Source organism: Pygocentrus nattereri, chromosome 6 (genome assembly GCF_015220715.1).
Source record: "Pygocentrus nattereri isolate fPygNat1 chromosome 6, fPygNat1.pri, whole genome shotgun sequence".
In the NCBI taxonomy this organism is placed as follows: domain Eukaryota; kingdom Metazoa; phylum Chordata; class Actinopteri; order Characiformes; family Serrasalmidae; genus Pygocentrus; species Pygocentrus nattereri.
In genome coordinates, this window is record NC_051216.1 from 24,846,806 (window position 1) to 24,863,644 (window position 16,839).

The following is a 16,839-nucleotide window of genomic DNA, read 5'->3' on the forward strand; positions in this document are numbered from 1 at the left end:
AATCAGAAAGAGTGTGATTTTGCTCTGTAGGTATGTTTAAGAAGCTAGTTGACAGCATTTCATGTATGTGTTGACAAATATCTTCTCGGGTTAAGTGTAATTAAGTTCAGTATTAATTTTAACTAAAAGATTATACAAGTCTCGTCAGCTTTCTTCTTGATTACTAGCCTCCATCAGATGTACTCATTCAGTCTTGTCAGTCTCTATCAACCTCTTTCCCTCCCTCTCTTCCTGTGTTTAGTAATACATTAAACTCATATTTGCAAGAACTCAAGGAAATAAGATTAATCAGGATTATTTTTTTAACTGGTAAAACTGATTTGAGCTGCTGCCTCTTAATTTCTGTCTACAGGTTGAGTAAGTGGGGGAAGTAAAACTGTTATAATGACCTTTGTGCCCAAAGCTGAAGTTAGTTTCTTGTTTGAATGATGTACCTTAAATGCTGCAGCACTTCTGGCGCCTTGCAGCTGGAAATTTTGAACAAGAATCTTGCCAACAGGAAGCCAACTTCAGCACCACCCTTTTCACTGATTTTACTTACTAGAAACAGCAATATAAGGCAAATACTGATGTCATTCTTCCCAGATACTGAAGAGAAAAACAAAGAATATAAAGAGCATTATAACAAATACAAACTTTTTTTTTTAATCCCTCTTGTTCTTTCACACTCTCGCTCTCATTATGAAGTGAGGTTAAATTAGTTGGCCTGTCAGCTAGTTAGCTAATATTAGTGTTAGCCTAGCCTCTGTTCTTTACCTCACTTTTCGTTTCTTTGCCCAAGGTAAACTAAAGTTAGTTAGCACCCATGTAAAAGAGAAAAAAAGATATCCATCTATACTGACCATAATTTGCCACAAATACTGTAGTAATGTATAGGTGTACTGTATATTTTTAGTGAGCTTCTTGCCAAAATCCTTCAGCTCGGCCACTGATTACTTTGTAATGTGAAGCGGAGACCCTCGCTCAGGTCTGATATGATTGGCTTCCAACGTATGAGGTCTGATGTGATTGTCTGAATGTTATGTTAGTCAGTCTCTGGTAGTACAGCAGAGGCAAGACTGCATTAAAGCAGCAGCACCAGCGCCTTCCCCAGGTCATGCCCTGCTATCACAATATATTGTGAGTGAGAATAAACTATAGTTGTTTTTGACTAGTAATGTCCTTTTATTTAGGAAGGGGGCTACATAACATTTAGAAGGCAGCTAAAGCCACCCTAAAATTGGCCTAGCAACGCCCATGACAGATATCAGCATTTTTTAAATGCTTGACAAAATGAGGTGTGTTTAAAAAAAAAAAAAAAAAAAAAAAATATGCAGCTGAATTTGGAGCATTGATTTGCTGATGCAACATTCTTTCTTTCTCATCTGTCTCACAATGTGCTTGTGTATGTGTATTTGTTTTATTTATTTATTTATTCCCACCACCCACCCCCCACGTCTGTGATCATGTCCTCAGGCACAGGGTTTGATGAAGAAGCAGCGCTGCTCGGAGCTGGCAGGGAGTTTGCTTTGATGAAAACAGCTTCTGGGAAGGTACGCTTCTGCATAATCTTACTGCTTTCCAGTTTGCCTGTTCCAGTCACATTTTCAGCAGTGCAGAATGCATTTCATATGTTTCTTGTATGAGAATGCAGGCACTGATGCACCAAAATAAATATTCCTGGCCAAAACCACAATTCAGGACACACTGGGTCAAAACCCTCATTTTTGTCATTTTTTTTTAAACCAGATTTTCTTTCTAATTTTTAGTCTTTGCCAATTCCACCCACTGGCTAGTTCTTGCCCATCACACAGTGCTACCAAGAATCAGCTCAGGGAGGTGCTTCCTTAGAGAAGTTTGAGGCACCACCACATCTTTTCGAACTGCTGATAACCCCTTCAAGGAGGAACAAGCAGATAATGCTCTCTTGAACTGGCAACACGTGACTGGGCATCACCAGGAACAAACTGAAGATCTCCTGATGATAGGCCCATGCTGTTGCACCACTCCAGTTTTCTGGCTTTTTACTTATTTGACCAAAAATTGAAAGTGCCATTTTTGATCCCTAGTCTAAACCAATGAAGACGCTTTCAAAATAGTTTGAAGAAAATATTATACTTACTGTAAGATTCCAAACTATTTAACCAATACAAAAGTCCTTATCTTGTGTACATGGGATCATGGGAAGCTTCGAGAAAACTTGCCAGGTATGCAAGGAACAAGGAACTTTAGTGTGTATTAACTTTGTTGAGTGTGTGTGTTGGAGAATGGTTTTTAGTGGAATGCCTGTGTGTGTGTCTAGGGTGTGGATAAAAGCGCCCTTCTGTGAGTTGGTCACCAAGTTAGTCTAATCTCAGGCTTGGCCATATGTGGCAATTATCCAGCCTAGTGAGCACTGCATGAAAAATAGGTCTGTTTGACATGTGACACAACAGAAAACTTTTTCACTATGTTGCCTTCCTAACACCTTGCCACTGTGCTCTGTGTCATAACACTGCCTCTGAAGCATTTCTGTCTCTCCTTTGTCATGTGTCTTGCTCTTACTTGTTTCTGTCTTTGGTTCTTTTTATGTAAAGCAGCCCTCTCTTTATAATGATATTTATGGTCTCCTGGTCATAGCAGTGCTGATTTACATCCCTCAGCTGGATAATTAAATCTTTCTCATTTAAACAGTATTAAAGATGGCCTAGGAGTACTGATGCTTATTAGTAAAACTGCTGTAGTCATTGATGGAGACTCTGTGATAGAACAGTTTTAGACAATATTTTACTGAAAAAAAACTGTTAAAAATGTACCAAAACAAAGTCTTTTCTTTTCCTTGACCACTGCTTCTAGATCTACTACACTGGGAAGTATCAGAGCCTTGGTATCAAGCAAGGTGGCCCATCAGCTGGGAAGTGGGTGGAGTTGCCAGTCACTAAGTCACCCAAGATTGTGCAGTTTTCAGTGGGACACGATGGCTCTCATGCCCTCTTAGTAGCTGAAGATGGCAGTGTCTTCTTCACAGGGTCCGCCAGTAAAGGAGAAGATGGAGAGTCAAGTAAGACTTGTTAGTTAGTTAATTGGTTCATCAGTTGAGAAGACATGGAATTTTGTCAGCTGTCTAAGGAAGAAAGCCTCCTCTAATGAATTAGATTTTTATTAGAATTAGAGGTTATTCAGATATATTCAGCATGTGGTAGAGCCTTGCTTAAAACTGTGTTTTTTATATATATATATATATATATATATATATATATATATATATATATATATATATATATATATATATATATATATATATATATACATACATACATACATACATATACACACACACACACACACACACACACACACACACACACAGCTCAAAAAAAATAAAGGGAACACTTATAAACAACACAATATAACTCCAAGTAAATCAAACTTCTGTGAAATCAAACTGTCCACTTGGGAAGCAACACTGATTTACAGTCAATTTCACAGCTGTTGTGCAAATGGAATAGACAACAGGTGGCAATTATTGGCAATTAGCAAGACACACTCAATAAAGGAGTGGTTCTGCAGGTGGGGACCACAGACCACTTCTCAGTACCGATGCTTTCTGGCTGATGTTTTGGTCACTTTTGAATGTTGGTGGTGCTTTCACACTCGTGGTAGCATGAGACGGACTCTACAACCCACACAAGTGGCTCAGGTAGTGCAGCTCATCCAGGATGGCACATCAATGCGAGCTGTGGCAAGAAGGTTTGCTGTGTCTGTCAGCGTAGTGTCTAGAGGCTGGAGGTGCTACCAGGAGACAGGCCAGTACACCAGGAGACGTGTAGGAGGCCGTAGGAGGGCAACAACCCAGCAGCAGGACCGCTACCTCTGCCTTTGTGCAAGGAGGAACAGGAGGAGCACTGCCAGAGCCCTGCAAAATGACCTCCAGCAGGCCACAAATGTGCATGTGTCTGCACAAATGGTTAGAAACCGACTCCATGAGGATGGTATGAGGGCCCGACGTCCACAGATGGGGGTTGTGCTCACAGCCCAACACCGTGCAGGTTGCTTGGCATTTGTCAGAGAACACCAGGATTGGCAAATTCGCCACTGGCGCCCTGTGCTCTTCACAGATGAAAGCAGGTTCACACTGAGCACATGTGACAGCCGTGACAGAGTCTGGAGATGCCGTGGAGAGCGATCTGCTGCCTTCAGTATGACCGGTTTGGCAGTGGGTCAGTCATGGTGTGGGGTGGCATTTCTTTGCGGCCCTCCATGTGCTCGCCACAGGTAGCCTGACTGCCATTAGGTACCGAGATGACATCCTCATACCCCTTGTGAGACCATATGCTGGTGCAGTTGGCCCTGGGTTCCTGCTAATGCAGGACAATGCTAGACCTCATGTGGCTGGATTGTTTCAGCAGTTCCTGCAAGATGAAGGCATTGAAGCTATGGACTGGCCTGCCCGTTCCCCAGACCTGAATCCGATTGAGCACATCTGGGACATCATGTCTCGCTCCACCTGTTGCACCACAGACTGTCCAGGAGTTGGCGGATGCTTTAGTCCAGGTCTGGTAGGAGATCCCTCAGGAGACCATCCGCCACCTCATCAGGAGCATGCCCAGGCGTTGTAGGGAGGTCATACAGGCACGTGGAGGCCACACACAATACTGAGCCTCATTTTGACTTGTTTTAAGGACATTACATCAAAGTTGGATCAGCCTGTAGTGTGTTTTTCCACTTTAATTTTGTGTGTGACTCCAAATCCAGGCCTCCATTGGTTAATACATTTGATTTCCATTGATGATTTTGTTGTCAGTACATTCAACTTTGTACAGAACAAAGTATTCAATGAGAATATTTTATTCATTCAGATCTAGGATGTGTTATTTGAGTGTTCCCTTTATTTTTTTGAGCAGTGTATATAAAACCTTATAAATAGTATATATAAGTATATATAAAACCTTATAAATCACTTAATTTACTCACACAGTTTCTTATTCCTCCAGATGTTTCTGTTCTTACCATTTGTAATTTATGAATATGAATGCGTACTAAAAGAACACAAATGTTCAGGAATATTCTTTTGCACAACCAGCGATGTGTTTCAGGACAAGCAAACATTTGTGAAATTTGTAAAAAAAAAAATAATGAAAAAACAAAACCTGCAACTTATTTTCTTCAGCAAAAAGTCGGAGACAGCCAAAGCCCTACAAGCCCAAGAAGATGATCAAGCTGGAGACAAAGACAGCCGTATACACAGCTTGCAACAATGGCAGCAGCAGCATAGTCACTAAGGATGGAGAGCTCTACATGTTTGGCAAGGATGCCATTTATAGTGACAGCACCTGTAAGTGTCTTCACAAAAATTATTATTATTTTTTATTGTTTTGTTTTTTTTTATATAAATGATAGACTGACGCAACTCTCTCTTTTCTCATGTTTCATTCAGGCCAGGTATCAGATCTGAAGGGTCACTTTGTAACTCAGGTGGCCATGGGAAAGGCCCACACATGTGTACTGACTAAGAGTGGCGAGGTGTGGACATTTGGAGTGAACAACAAAGGCCAGTGCGGCAGAGACACAGGAGCCATGAGTCAGGCAGGGAAGGGTAAGAATCATTCATAAATGGAGCTCCTTGGTCGCATAAATCACCAGACCGATCAATTGTGTTACTCCTTCTTGGCTGGGGTGTTTAACTCAAGGTTTCCAGTGGGGCATCACTGTGCTGTCTCAGTGAAAAAAGGCCCTTTGAATGTATTTTAGAATCATCTTTGGGATTTATGTGTTTTGCCATTGCAGCTTTTGGAGTGGAGAGCATGGCCACAGCCATGGATGAGGACTTGGAAGATGAGCTGGATGAGAAGGAGGAGAAATCAATGATGTGCCAGCCAGGCATGCACAAGTGGAAGCTGGACCAGTGCATGGTATGCACTGTGTGTGGAGACTGCACTGGCTATGGAGCCAGCTGTGTTAGCAGTGGGAGACCTGACAGAGTGCCAGGAGGGTGTGTAACGTGCACATTCACACACAGCAGCGTAAAACCACATTGCTAGTTTGTGCTTCATGAATGTGCTATTATGTCTTTGGATGTGTTGTTTGTATATGCACTATGTATGTGGTAATGTTTGTTTATGTATGAGTGTGTATATTCTCTTCAGAATCTGTGGCTGTGGCTCTGGCGAATCTGGCTGCTCCTCGTGTGGCTGCTGTAAGGCGTGTGCTCGTGAACTGGATGGTCAGGAAGCCAGGCAAAGGGGAATCTTTGACGCTGTGAAGGAAATGATACCACTAGATCTTCTGTTAGGTACAACGCCAACTTTATCACTGATGATGCTGCCTCATAACTGGTTACAGAGTACTACCATTTCTAACATAGCACTATCATGTTTATCATTCCATAGCAAAGAGCTGCTGTTGCTGTAGTACTGTCATTGTTTGCCTAATATCACTGTGTGCGTATGCTGTGTCTCTTTGTGCGTATGCATGTCCACTGACTTACATCACTTTTCCATGCTCATCATTCACACTGCCCATGTTGTCTCTCATTTGCTCCCTCCTTTGGCCCTGCTCATGCTGGACCGTCATTATTTTAGCTGTTCCTGTCCCTCCCCCTCCAGGCGTCAATATAGAGGAACACATCCAGATCCGACAGGAAGAGAAGAGACAGCGCGTCAATCGCCGTCACAGGCTGGAGGAAGGCAGAGGTGAGATGCAGTCATTATTATAAACACACCCACACTCACCACTGCTCTTCAAGACAAAGACAGGCGGAGCCTGAAGTGCAGGTTATGTAACAGCATGTTAATAGATGTGTGCTTAAGACCCCATTTACACTTGGACATTTCATGCATCTTGATTATAAGACTACACCTACAGATTATCCACATAAAAATGAAGGTGTACATGCACCCAATATGCAGTTAGAACAGATTTAAATCACTCCGTCCACTTCAGGAGGTGATCCAAGACTCATTTTAAACAAATATACATGCATTCATTTCTCCAAGCCACATTTGATGACCAAAACCCCTCCTGGTGCTGTGATGCCACCTACTTCTGCTGTTTTGCTTATGGGGGACAAAATGTCACTGGGCTACCACCATTAAACAGAAGCATGTTACTCCTTTAGTTTAGCTCTTGAAGGGAGTTTGTCCCTCTGAGTTTAATTCAGTTGCCTTGAGTGACCCAAGGTAGTGAAAATAAAGTGCCAGTAACATGAAACTGTCCAGGTGTAAATGGAGTCTGTGTTTTGAAGAACTGGTGCTTTGTGGATCCGCTGAATCAGGGCATTGCTGGTCATGGACAGCATGATTTTTCACATGCTGCTGATGGGCTTTTGAGACTGCAACCCTTAGCCATCTCCAATTGACAATGATAAATATTTAGGGTGTGTGTATGTGGAGTCTCCGATGCTTGATATAGCCATCAATTTGGCTCGAGCCTATTATTTAAGACCTCTTTTGCACTGTGCACAGGGCTTTGCATGTGATCATGCATTGTCTGTACAAAACTTCGTCTTGATTCAGCCAAAAAAAGTAAGTCTAAGGATCTATGATGCACAAAGCTTCTACAGTTGAATCATCCTTCATATACATTTGTGTTCTTTGTAAATGGATTTGTCTTGTACAGGTGCTCCCCTTGCTTGTGTATTCTTTGATTTGCGATGTGTTGTATACTATGCTATTTTTCCATTTGTGAGATGCTTTGCCCATGCATGTGAAAGTTTCTTTCTCCCCCTCATAGGCCACCTTGTATTCCCTGCCCCCCTTTTTATGAACCAGCGTGAGCAGGCCCTAGCCAGACTAAGACCCCTTCAGGCCATTAAGCTAATGCGGGAGAAACTCAAAGGTACTATGGTCTTCACTTCTGACTCCACTTGGAGCCCAGCTGCCCCCTCTCCCCTTCACCAGGCTCTCTTCTCTTCTCTTCTCTTCTCTTCTCTTCTCTTCTCTTCTCTTCTCTTCTCTTCTCTTCCCCCCCCCCCCCCCCCACACTCTGCTTGTACATTTTGGTAGTAGAAGAAGAGAAACTACCCAATTGTGTTAGTTTTGTTCTTTTTTTAATATTTGAACGCCTCACTTTTTTAAGTTAGGTTAGTAGTAACCCCCAGATTTAGAGAAGAGAGTCTGACCGAGAGTCACACACCACTGTCTGGCAGATAAGTTGATAATGGAAACTACAATAAACACATTTGGCACTTGTGCTAAAAATAGTGTGAGGAGCTCTTTTGTATATTTTTATGCAGTGTATCAAATGTAACTGTTCACTTTCAAGCGGTCCTATCAGCTCTAGCCCCTTCATCAAATGTTTTTCAGAAAATATATCCCAGTGCACAATCACTATAAATAGAATCTGATACACATGTTTATTTTGGGAAACAGTAAATAAATAAGACAGTAGTTTATATATGTTTAAAATGGCTTTTGCACATCCCCTAATTCAGACTAACCCATTCTGTTGGTGGTGGATTAAAACTCCCATCCGCTTCCTCTTTTGGTGTGCATAAGCATCGTCTCAGATGAGAGGAGCGAATGCAGCTTATGTGTTCACAGTGAGGTTATAGTGATAACCTTATAGTGATAACCATGCATTTATTGGTAGGATTCTCACTCATTATGCTATTGTGATCGGCACTGTGACTTCAGCAAAATTGCATCAGCGGTCTGTCTCCACCCGTCTTGGTGATTGCCAGCAAATCAGTGATTGACTTTTTGACCTTCAAACTGTCTGTTAAAAAGCACTCACATAATTTATTGTACCTTGTTTTGCTTTTGGTGTCTTTATTTTATTTGGTTTTCATTCACTGTGCATGCTTTTATTTCTTTTTTCATCCTGTTTCTCAAAGCTCCAGTTCTTTCCTCCCAGGTGACTGATGGCCCTCAGCCTCCCACGTTGGTTCAGATGTCTGTCTGTGTGAGGCTGTCCTTCTCTGCCCTCTCTGTCCTTAACATCATCTAACCCTGTTCTGTATTATAGATGGCAGCAGTGAGCGTGGGGACAAAGATGCCAGTAAGATCACTACTTACCCTCCAGGAGCTGTGCGCTTTGATTGTGAGCTCCGTGCTGTGCAGGTCAGCTGTGGATTCCACCACTCGGGTAAGCTAGAGCTGCAGCTGACCACGTTTTCTCTTGTATGTGACTGAGCAAGATTTCCTTTTAAAATGAATGTATGCACTCTAGACCCTTTGGAATAAAAAAACTACAAAACCCTGCAATGAATACATACAGATTTATGCAAATGTTTGGGCACCCCTAGTCAAATGATATATTTTATTGATTTTCTACATTAAAATAAGTACAGATCCTCTACAGGGAGCACACTTTTGCACATTTGAAAGCTGATTCATGTGTTTGTTGTGTTTAACATATTGGGGGGAAATATGCCACAAAATGTGTCCTGTACAGAAGAGATGTCATTTTACATTTTTTGTTTTTTCCAGTATGATGAACTTAAATAAATGTACACTTAAATTTACAGAAAGTATGATATTTTAGTTTGTTCCCTGTAGAGTATGTTAACAACAAAATGTAATTTGACTGGGTGTGTTCACCTGATTTTTGCATACGACTAGATTGTTTGTTTGTTTTTTCCTTTGCAGCAGAATAACATTTCTGAATAAAATTTACAAATTTTACAGAGCTCCAGTGGAGACAGAGGTAGAAAAAAAGTAATTAATTTGAGTGAATGTTTTTCTTTTAATAGTGCGCGTGTTTCTTTACTTGGGTAGGTTTTTTTTTTTTTTTTAATTTGTGATCACAATTTTCTAATTTGTTCTCTTGTTTTCTCTTAATCATGGTCATGTTTTTCTTTTTAGTTGAATGCACATTGTTTATTTTTTTATTCATGTGCAAACAAACTAAAAGTAGCTGATACAGGTTATTTGTCCTGTGCAGAAGCAGCTAATGGCTCCCCGAGCCCTGTTTCAGTTCCCGCATCAATCTGTGGTGTTAGAGACCAGCACTCAATTACAGGAAGAAATTATCAGCATTTTTATCATCCTTACATTAATATATCTACATCAGATTCACAGATCTATTTAAACTGTCTTGCCATTTGACTTCATCACACATGAATGTTTCTGTGTGTGTTTAATTCAAGTTTGTTGAAATGTTGATGCTGAACATTTCTTCTTGTAAATGTGTGATGGTCTCCAACACCACAGCTTGACGCAAGAGCGGAGTGGACGCAAGTGGCCGCGCTGCTTCTATTTCTGTTAAATATAATCATTAGAAAGTGCACTTTAGTGAAGATTGTTTTGGTTGTTTATATGTCTTCCTTTATTTCACTACCAAACTGCAGCTGTGCTGATCATGGGCCATTTGCTGTGAAGAGGATCAGCAGTGTCTTCATAACACCCCAAATCAAAATCAAACCTAATGATAATATCTAACTATTATCTCATCAATCTAAAACACCAAAACCCATCAGACAGTCTCAGAGAGCTGTTAGCGGCCTGAATCTACTACATTTAGTTTGTTAGTTTGTAGCAAGTAAAGAAAAACAAAAACAAACAATGTGTGTTCAATTAAAAAGAAAACTTGAGGAGGATTAGAAGAAAATGAGAGAATGAATTAGAAAATCGTGATCACAAAAAAACATACAAAGTAAACGTGCCCAAGATTAAAAGAAAATGAGAGAAATTGTTAATCGTGGGAATGAAATAAGTAATCATGAGCATGAATAAGAGAAAGCGTGCATATGAACTGCAAAATGTTTACTCAAACTGAATTATTTATTTATTTTACCTCTGTCCTTTTTGGGGCTCCTAAAATTTTGTTTAGAATTTATAAACTTTCTATTTTTTATTTATTAATATTTCAGTTATAACTTTCATTGTGGAACTGCAGGCCTGCCTAGATGCATACATACTACTATTGCTGTTCGTATGTAGATGTTCATATGCAAGTGACTGTATGTAACTTACAGTGGTGCTAATGGAGAATGGAGATGTTTACACCTTTGGCTATGGGCAGCATGGTCAGCTAGGACATGGAGACGTCAATTCCAGGTAGGGATGTTTTAACACACTTTGAAACAATGTGCTGGACATAAATTGTTTATTGTGCTTTGTCTTGAAATTAAATTAAATTTTGTTTTGCACCTATACTAATAATATGAAATAAATTGATCCAAGCTGCTGATGGCTTATTTGTTTCTGTTTTACAAAGGGGGTCTCCCACTCTAGTGCAGGCTCTTCCTGGCCCCAGCGTTCAGGTGACAGCAGGCAGTAACCACACTGCAGTACTCCTCATGGATGGTCAGGTCTTCACTTTTGGAAGCTTCTCGGTGTGTTGGTCTATCAGTGTTTTTTATGACTTTATGCTGAGATATTACTGAGTCTTATGAGGTGAAGATTCGTCAGCCTAAGTGTTCCCTGTGTTGTGCCTGCAGAAAGGACAGCTTGGTCGGCCCATTCTGGACATGCCCTACTGGAATGCCAAGCCTTCGCCCATGCCCAACATTGGTGCCAAATATGGCCGCAAAGCCACATGGATTGGTGCCAGTGGAGACCAGACCTTCCTGAGAATTGATGAAGCACTAATCAACTCCCACGTTCTGGCCACCTCAGAGATTTTTGCCAGCAAACGCATCATTGGTACTGTCCCTGCATGACTCACTCTCAGCATTTGAAGGCCTTGTGTCTCAATGTTTCTGATGAAAAATGTCACTGCATGTCATAAATCAATTATCTGTTCTCTGTAGGTTTGGTTCCTACCTCTGTATCTGAACCACCTCCCTTCAAATGCCTGCTGATCAACAAAATGGATGGAAGCTGTCGGACCTTTAATGACTCAGAGCAGGAGGACCTTCAGGGCTTTGGCCTCTGTCTAGACCCTGTATATGATGTCATCTGGAGGTAAGGATCTGGTTACGCTGTCTGGGCTGGCAGTCTTATTGCAGCCAGAATGTGCTGGTGACTGCAGAGAAGAAGAGAAAGATAAATGGAAACAATATACTGTATACATAACCATTCAGTATGCCAATGTCCTCTGTGGCCTGTGCCATAAAGAGTGCTACGAGTTCTTACAGTTTTTATCCTATAGTATGCGAAACCACACAACTGGCTTAACATTAACACTGGTTTTGTTTAAGTCTACTATTACTTATTTCATCCATCAACCCGAACTTTGGCTCTCTGCATCTCTAGGTTCCTACCAAGCACACGGGAGATGTGGTGCTACAATGCTGTGATTGCAGACGCTCGCATGCCCTCTGCCTCGGACATCCAGTCTCGTTGTAGCATCCTGAGCCCTGAGCTGGCCTTGCCCTCTGGCTCCCATGCCACCACCACACGCTCTCATGGAGCCCTGCACATCCTGGGTAAGCTCTCAGTCAATCATTGTTTCCTTCTGGCTCTGTTGCTCTGTCACATACATTTCTGCAGCTTCACCTCTCTTCATGTAACCTCTCTTTACCTGTCCTCATTACAGCCTCTCAAATCATGTCTAAACAGAAAGGAGATATATGCTAATTAGTGAATTAGCTGATGGCTAATACATTATTCTCATTCACTTTATCCATTTATATACAAGCTTTAACTATTATGCATCCATTGTTGAGGAAAGTGATTTATGTAATGTGTGTTGGTGATAAGTTAACTTCAGAATTGGACTCAGTGTTAAAATGGGCCAAATCCGATCTACTGCCCAAATCTGATTTATTTATTTATTTATTTAGTTTAGTTGTTCATGCTGTCTTTTTAAAGTGACCTATATCTGACATCAGTCTTAAGATCAAGCACTGAATTAATCTGCATGTGCAAATGAACACTGATCCATTGAGTACATTAATCAACAAATGTTAAGTTGATTACAGAGAAGAGTGCAGTGGTGAATGTCTGTACTTGGTTTAATTATGGAAGCTGATCAAGCAGAGAAAGACAACTCAGTTTCTTTCATTTATTTGCTTTGAAAATAAATGCTAGCAAAGGGATACAAACTGCCAAAGTGGCAACAGAAACACTTCATCTGTGTGCAGCTCCTTTGACTCATTTGTTTCTCCCTATTTTTCACCAGAAGTAAATGTGACTTTGGATGGCTGTTAGCTTAGCTTACCTCATTAGATGGTGCCATGCTCATTTGTTGACACTTGTAAACTTATGTTTGTGTAGCTCATCAAATGAAAAGACATGAATTGTAACAATAGTAAAAGGCAAAAGGAGTTTCAAAGCTGTTGCTATCAGTCAGATGCAGCATGCACATGAAATTATGAAGATTGAGTTGGATTCATGTAAAAGTAGCATACATTTTGATGTGACTGTTTAGACAGCGGTCACCTTGCTGCAAATCAGATTTTAGTATCACGTATGAAAGAGGCCTCAAAAATGTTGTTTTTTTTTGTTTTTTTTTAAATCATTATTTGTGTGTCGCAAGAAACAAATCTTTGTCACATGTGAATATTAAGATTGGATTTGGGCCACGTTTACCTGCAGAGTGAATGTAGGCCAAGTGGCTTAAGTTGGGTGCAACCTGTCGGCAGTTGTTTTGCACCATGCCTGGCATTTCTGATTAGAGCTAATTAGAGTCAAATTATGTGTGGTAAAAAGACTTGTTCTGACTGGCTGTTGAGAGCAACTGCAATCTGAGTTATTATCCATCTGAACTCAAATAAGATTGGTGAAACATTCAGTGGTTGTCCAGTGTGAAATATGTTGCTGATTCTGAAGGGAACCTGTGTTTTGTACAGGTTGTCTAGATACACTGGCAGCCATGCAGGAGCTAAAGATGGGTGTGGCCAGTGCTGAAGAGGAGACACAGGCAGTGATGAAGGTTTACTCCAAAGAGGACTACAGTGTGGTCAACCGCTTTGAGAGTCAGTTCCCATTGCTGTGACACTATGACATTTATTTATTTGTTTGTTTGTTTGTTTATTTGGAAACCATGCAATATTTACAATGTCTCTACTTTGTCTAATATGAGAATGGAAGGTTGACCAGTGTTACCAAAAAGAATGTTGCAGAATATGTGCATTTTGTCATTTATTATTATTGTTTTTATTTTTTGGTGTTCAGGTCATGGTGGAGGCTGGGGTTACTCTGCCCACTCTGTAGAAGCCATTCGCTTCTGTGCAGATGCTGATATCCTGCTGGGGGGGTTGGGGCTGTTTGGAGGTCGGGGAGAGTACACTGCCAAAATCAAGGTAGGCTGTTGTTTCAGTTAGAAGCTGACTTGTGCTATAATTAAAGCCTTTTCTCAGATTACCTAGATTTGATGCATAAATGCCCTGGTGGATGATTGGCTGTTTCCTTGCAGCTTTTTGAGTTAGGCCCAGATGGAGGAGATCATGAGACAGATGGGGACCTACTGGCTGAGACAGATGTTCTGGCTTATGACTGTGCTGCTAGGTACTGATAGAAATGTTTCTATTCTTTTTCTGGACACTAACACTCATTTAATCACGGGAACTGGTTGAGTGATATTGCAAAGCAGTCTAAAACTGAAGCACAGAAGTTTAATGAGATACAGCTCTCAGGGGGCTCTTGACTACTGTTTACTAGTCTGAACATGTCCATGCTGATCTATAGTTAACATCAGTGTTAATATTGTGTCTGGTTGCTTCCGTGAGTCACACACAGATATATATATTTTCTTTTTGTTTGTATGTGTGAGGAAGAGCTTGTCATCATTAAGTCTGGTCTGATTATCCATCCTCTGTGTGTTTTCAGGGAGAAGTATGCCATGATGTTTGATGAGCCGGTGCTATTACAGCTAGGCTGGTGGTATGTGGCCTGGGCTCGAGTGTCTGGGCCCAGCAGTGACTGTGGCTCACATGGCCAAGCAACAATAACCACTGATGATGGGTACCAGCCTCTTTACTTTCATATCAGAATGGAAATGTTAACCCTTCAGTGTTGTGTGATTATAAACTAGTATGTGAAAGCATGTCTGAAAACATGTCTCCATGTGCCAATTTGCAGCGTGGTGTTTCAGTTTAAGAGCTCCAAGAAATCAAATAATGGTACTGATGTGAATGCTGGTCAGATACCTCAGCTGTTATACAGGTATGTGATGTAGGTGCTCCTTTGACCAGATAACTTACTCTGATACGTTTTCTTTCAATATGTGTTTGACCTCGTATTTGACTTTGTTTGATTTTCTTAGGTTGCCATCAAATGATGGTAATGCAGCAAAAGGAAAACAGCAGACCAGTGAGCCAGTACACATTCTGAAGCGCTCCTTTGCCAGGACCGTGTCAGTGGTATGTTTGCCAAGAACAGATACATTTATACCATAGTTAGTTTCCACTTTCCAGTACTTAAACTTATTTGATACAGTATTTGTCAAATAGACGTCTTTGCTTGACTTTTTTTTAACACTGTTTAACAGTCATAGAATGCTCAAGGTTGTGTGTTATTTATTAAGTCACTTTTTTTTTCTCAATTATGGATTGAGACAACTGTATTAGCTAGACAACACTTTTTAAAATCTATTTATGCCTATATTTGGTAAACATATTCATTTAGAAATGGACTCAAATGTGGACCATTCTGACTAGTCTGGCCTAATTGTGTGTATTTTTTTTAGAAATAGAAAACATATTAAATTGCTTATTTGAATTTGTGAAACAAGTACTGTAATTTTCAGACTATTGAGCCGCACCCACTAACTTTAAAAAGAAAAATAAATTGTACATATATATAGGCCGCACTGGTCTATAAGCCGCAGGTGTCCACGTTGTAGCATGAGATTTACACAGAAAGATTTTTTTAACTTTTAATTAAATACATACCAGTAACATACACAAATACGTACTGTAAATGCTTTTTCTGAACAGTACCTGTAACACAGCTGGTTAAAAAAATACAGCAGCGCCGAACAAAAGTGAAATGCGTTCTCTCATGGTCAGTTGTTTTCAACGTGACGGATGATTCACCTTTTTTGTTAACAGTCCTAGTGAGAGGCAGGTCGAACGTCAAAGTTATTTCATCCGTATTTATGATGTCGTCTGGTCCGATGGAATTCTCGGGTATCCTTGTTTGAGTGAATTTGCAGAAGTTTGTAGCTTTTTCCTCGTAGTCAGGAGGAAATGTCAAATGTTTTGGTGGCATGAAGCTCGTTAGCCCGTAAAAAAAAAAAAAAAAACATAAATTAGCTGCATCATTGTTTAAGCCGCAGTGTTCTAATCATGTGAAAAAAGTAGCGGCTTATAGTCCGGAAATTATGGTAAATTAAAAAAACAACACATTTACCAGTCTGCTGACCTTCTAGCAAGTGGCCTGGCCTAATGCTGTAATGTTTGTATGTTTTTCCTATAGGAGTGCTTTGAGTCTCTGTTGAGTATCCTCCACTGGAGCTGGACTACGCTGGTGCTAGGGGTGGAGGAGCTGAGAGGACTGAAAGGCTTCCAGTACACAGCCACCTTGCTGGACCTTGAGCGTCTACGCTTTGTGGGCACCTGCTGCCTACGCCTGCTCCGTGTTTATATCTGCGAGATCTACCCCATCTCTGGTAATCTAGATAATATCTGGTAATAGATGCATAAATGTGGTCAGTGGAGTCCAGAAGGTTAATGCTTCTATATGTGAAAAAAGCTTCTGAGTTATCATTTAGTGGTGGTTGCTGTTGGCAAAATATCATAACTGTTCAATATGTTATTAAATTATCATCAGTATTAGATCAGCAAAACTACTGGTAACTAATTTACTGCCATCACTATTTACCAGTCATGTGAACACTGACGCAGTACAGTTTATGGACAATTGATACGTCTTTCTCCAGAATGTAATCAGTGTTATGTGGCTGAAATCCCTGAAACATGAATGCAAGTATAGCATAAGCAAAAAATGAGAAGAAGGAGAAACTGTTGGAAGAGACAAAGAGGAATATCAGTTTAAAATTTGATCAGTAATATCAGTTTAAAAACATTTGGTTTTTACCTTTTGATACTGTGTC

At 40.6% G+C, this 16,839-nt stretch overlaps 1 protein-coding gene across 16 annotated transcripts in view; it reads left to right on the forward strand.

Moving 5' to 3' along the window:
• The window catches only part of mycbp2 (MYC binding protein 2), a 77,734-nt gene that overhangs the window by 26,024 nt on the left and 34,871 nt on the right, over positions 1 to 16,839 (forward strand). For 12 of the 16 annotated variants that reach the window (XM_037539449.1, XM_037539450.1, XM_017710823.2 and 9 more), the window contains exons 11-31: positions 1,456 to 1,532; positions 2,815 to 3,019; positions 5,129 to 5,293; positions 5,396 to 5,554; positions 5,746 to 5,950; positions 6,105 to 6,250; positions 6,540 to 6,650; positions 7,690 to 7,794; positions 8,923 to 9,042; positions 10,874 to 10,955; positions 11,116 to 11,233; positions 11,339 to 11,543; positions 11,651 to 11,804; positions 12,096 to 12,268; positions 13,634 to 13,759; positions 13,959 to 14,086; positions 14,200 to 14,291; positions 14,613 to 14,747; positions 14,865 to 14,948; positions 15,049 to 15,145; positions 16,203 to 16,395. In XM_037539449.1, coding sequence (XP_037395346.1) covers positions 1,456 to 1,532; positions 2,815 to 3,019; positions 5,129 to 5,293; positions 5,396 to 5,554; positions 5,746 to 5,950; positions 6,105 to 6,250; positions 6,540 to 6,650; positions 7,690 to 7,794; positions 8,923 to 9,042; positions 10,874 to 10,955; positions 11,116 to 11,233; positions 11,339 to 11,543; positions 11,651 to 11,804; positions 12,096 to 12,268; positions 13,634 to 13,759; positions 13,959 to 14,086; positions 14,200 to 14,291; positions 14,613 to 14,747; positions 14,865 to 14,948; positions 15,049 to 15,145; positions 16,203 to 16,395 — 2,880 coding nt within the window. The remainder of the gene's footprint in view (positions 1 to 1,455; positions 1,533 to 2,814; positions 3,020 to 5,128; positions 5,294 to 5,395; positions 5,555 to 5,745; positions 5,951 to 6,104; positions 6,251 to 6,539; positions 6,651 to 7,689; positions 7,795 to 8,922; positions 9,043 to 10,873; positions 10,956 to 11,115; positions 11,234 to 11,338; positions 11,544 to 11,650; positions 11,805 to 12,095; positions 12,269 to 13,633; positions 13,760 to 13,958; positions 14,087 to 14,199; positions 14,292 to 14,612; positions 14,748 to 14,864; positions 14,949 to 15,048; positions 15,146 to 16,202; positions 16,396 to 16,839) is intronic. The other 4 variants (XM_037539451.1, XM_017710836.2, XM_037539453.1 and 1 more) reach the window with 3 other exon arrangements.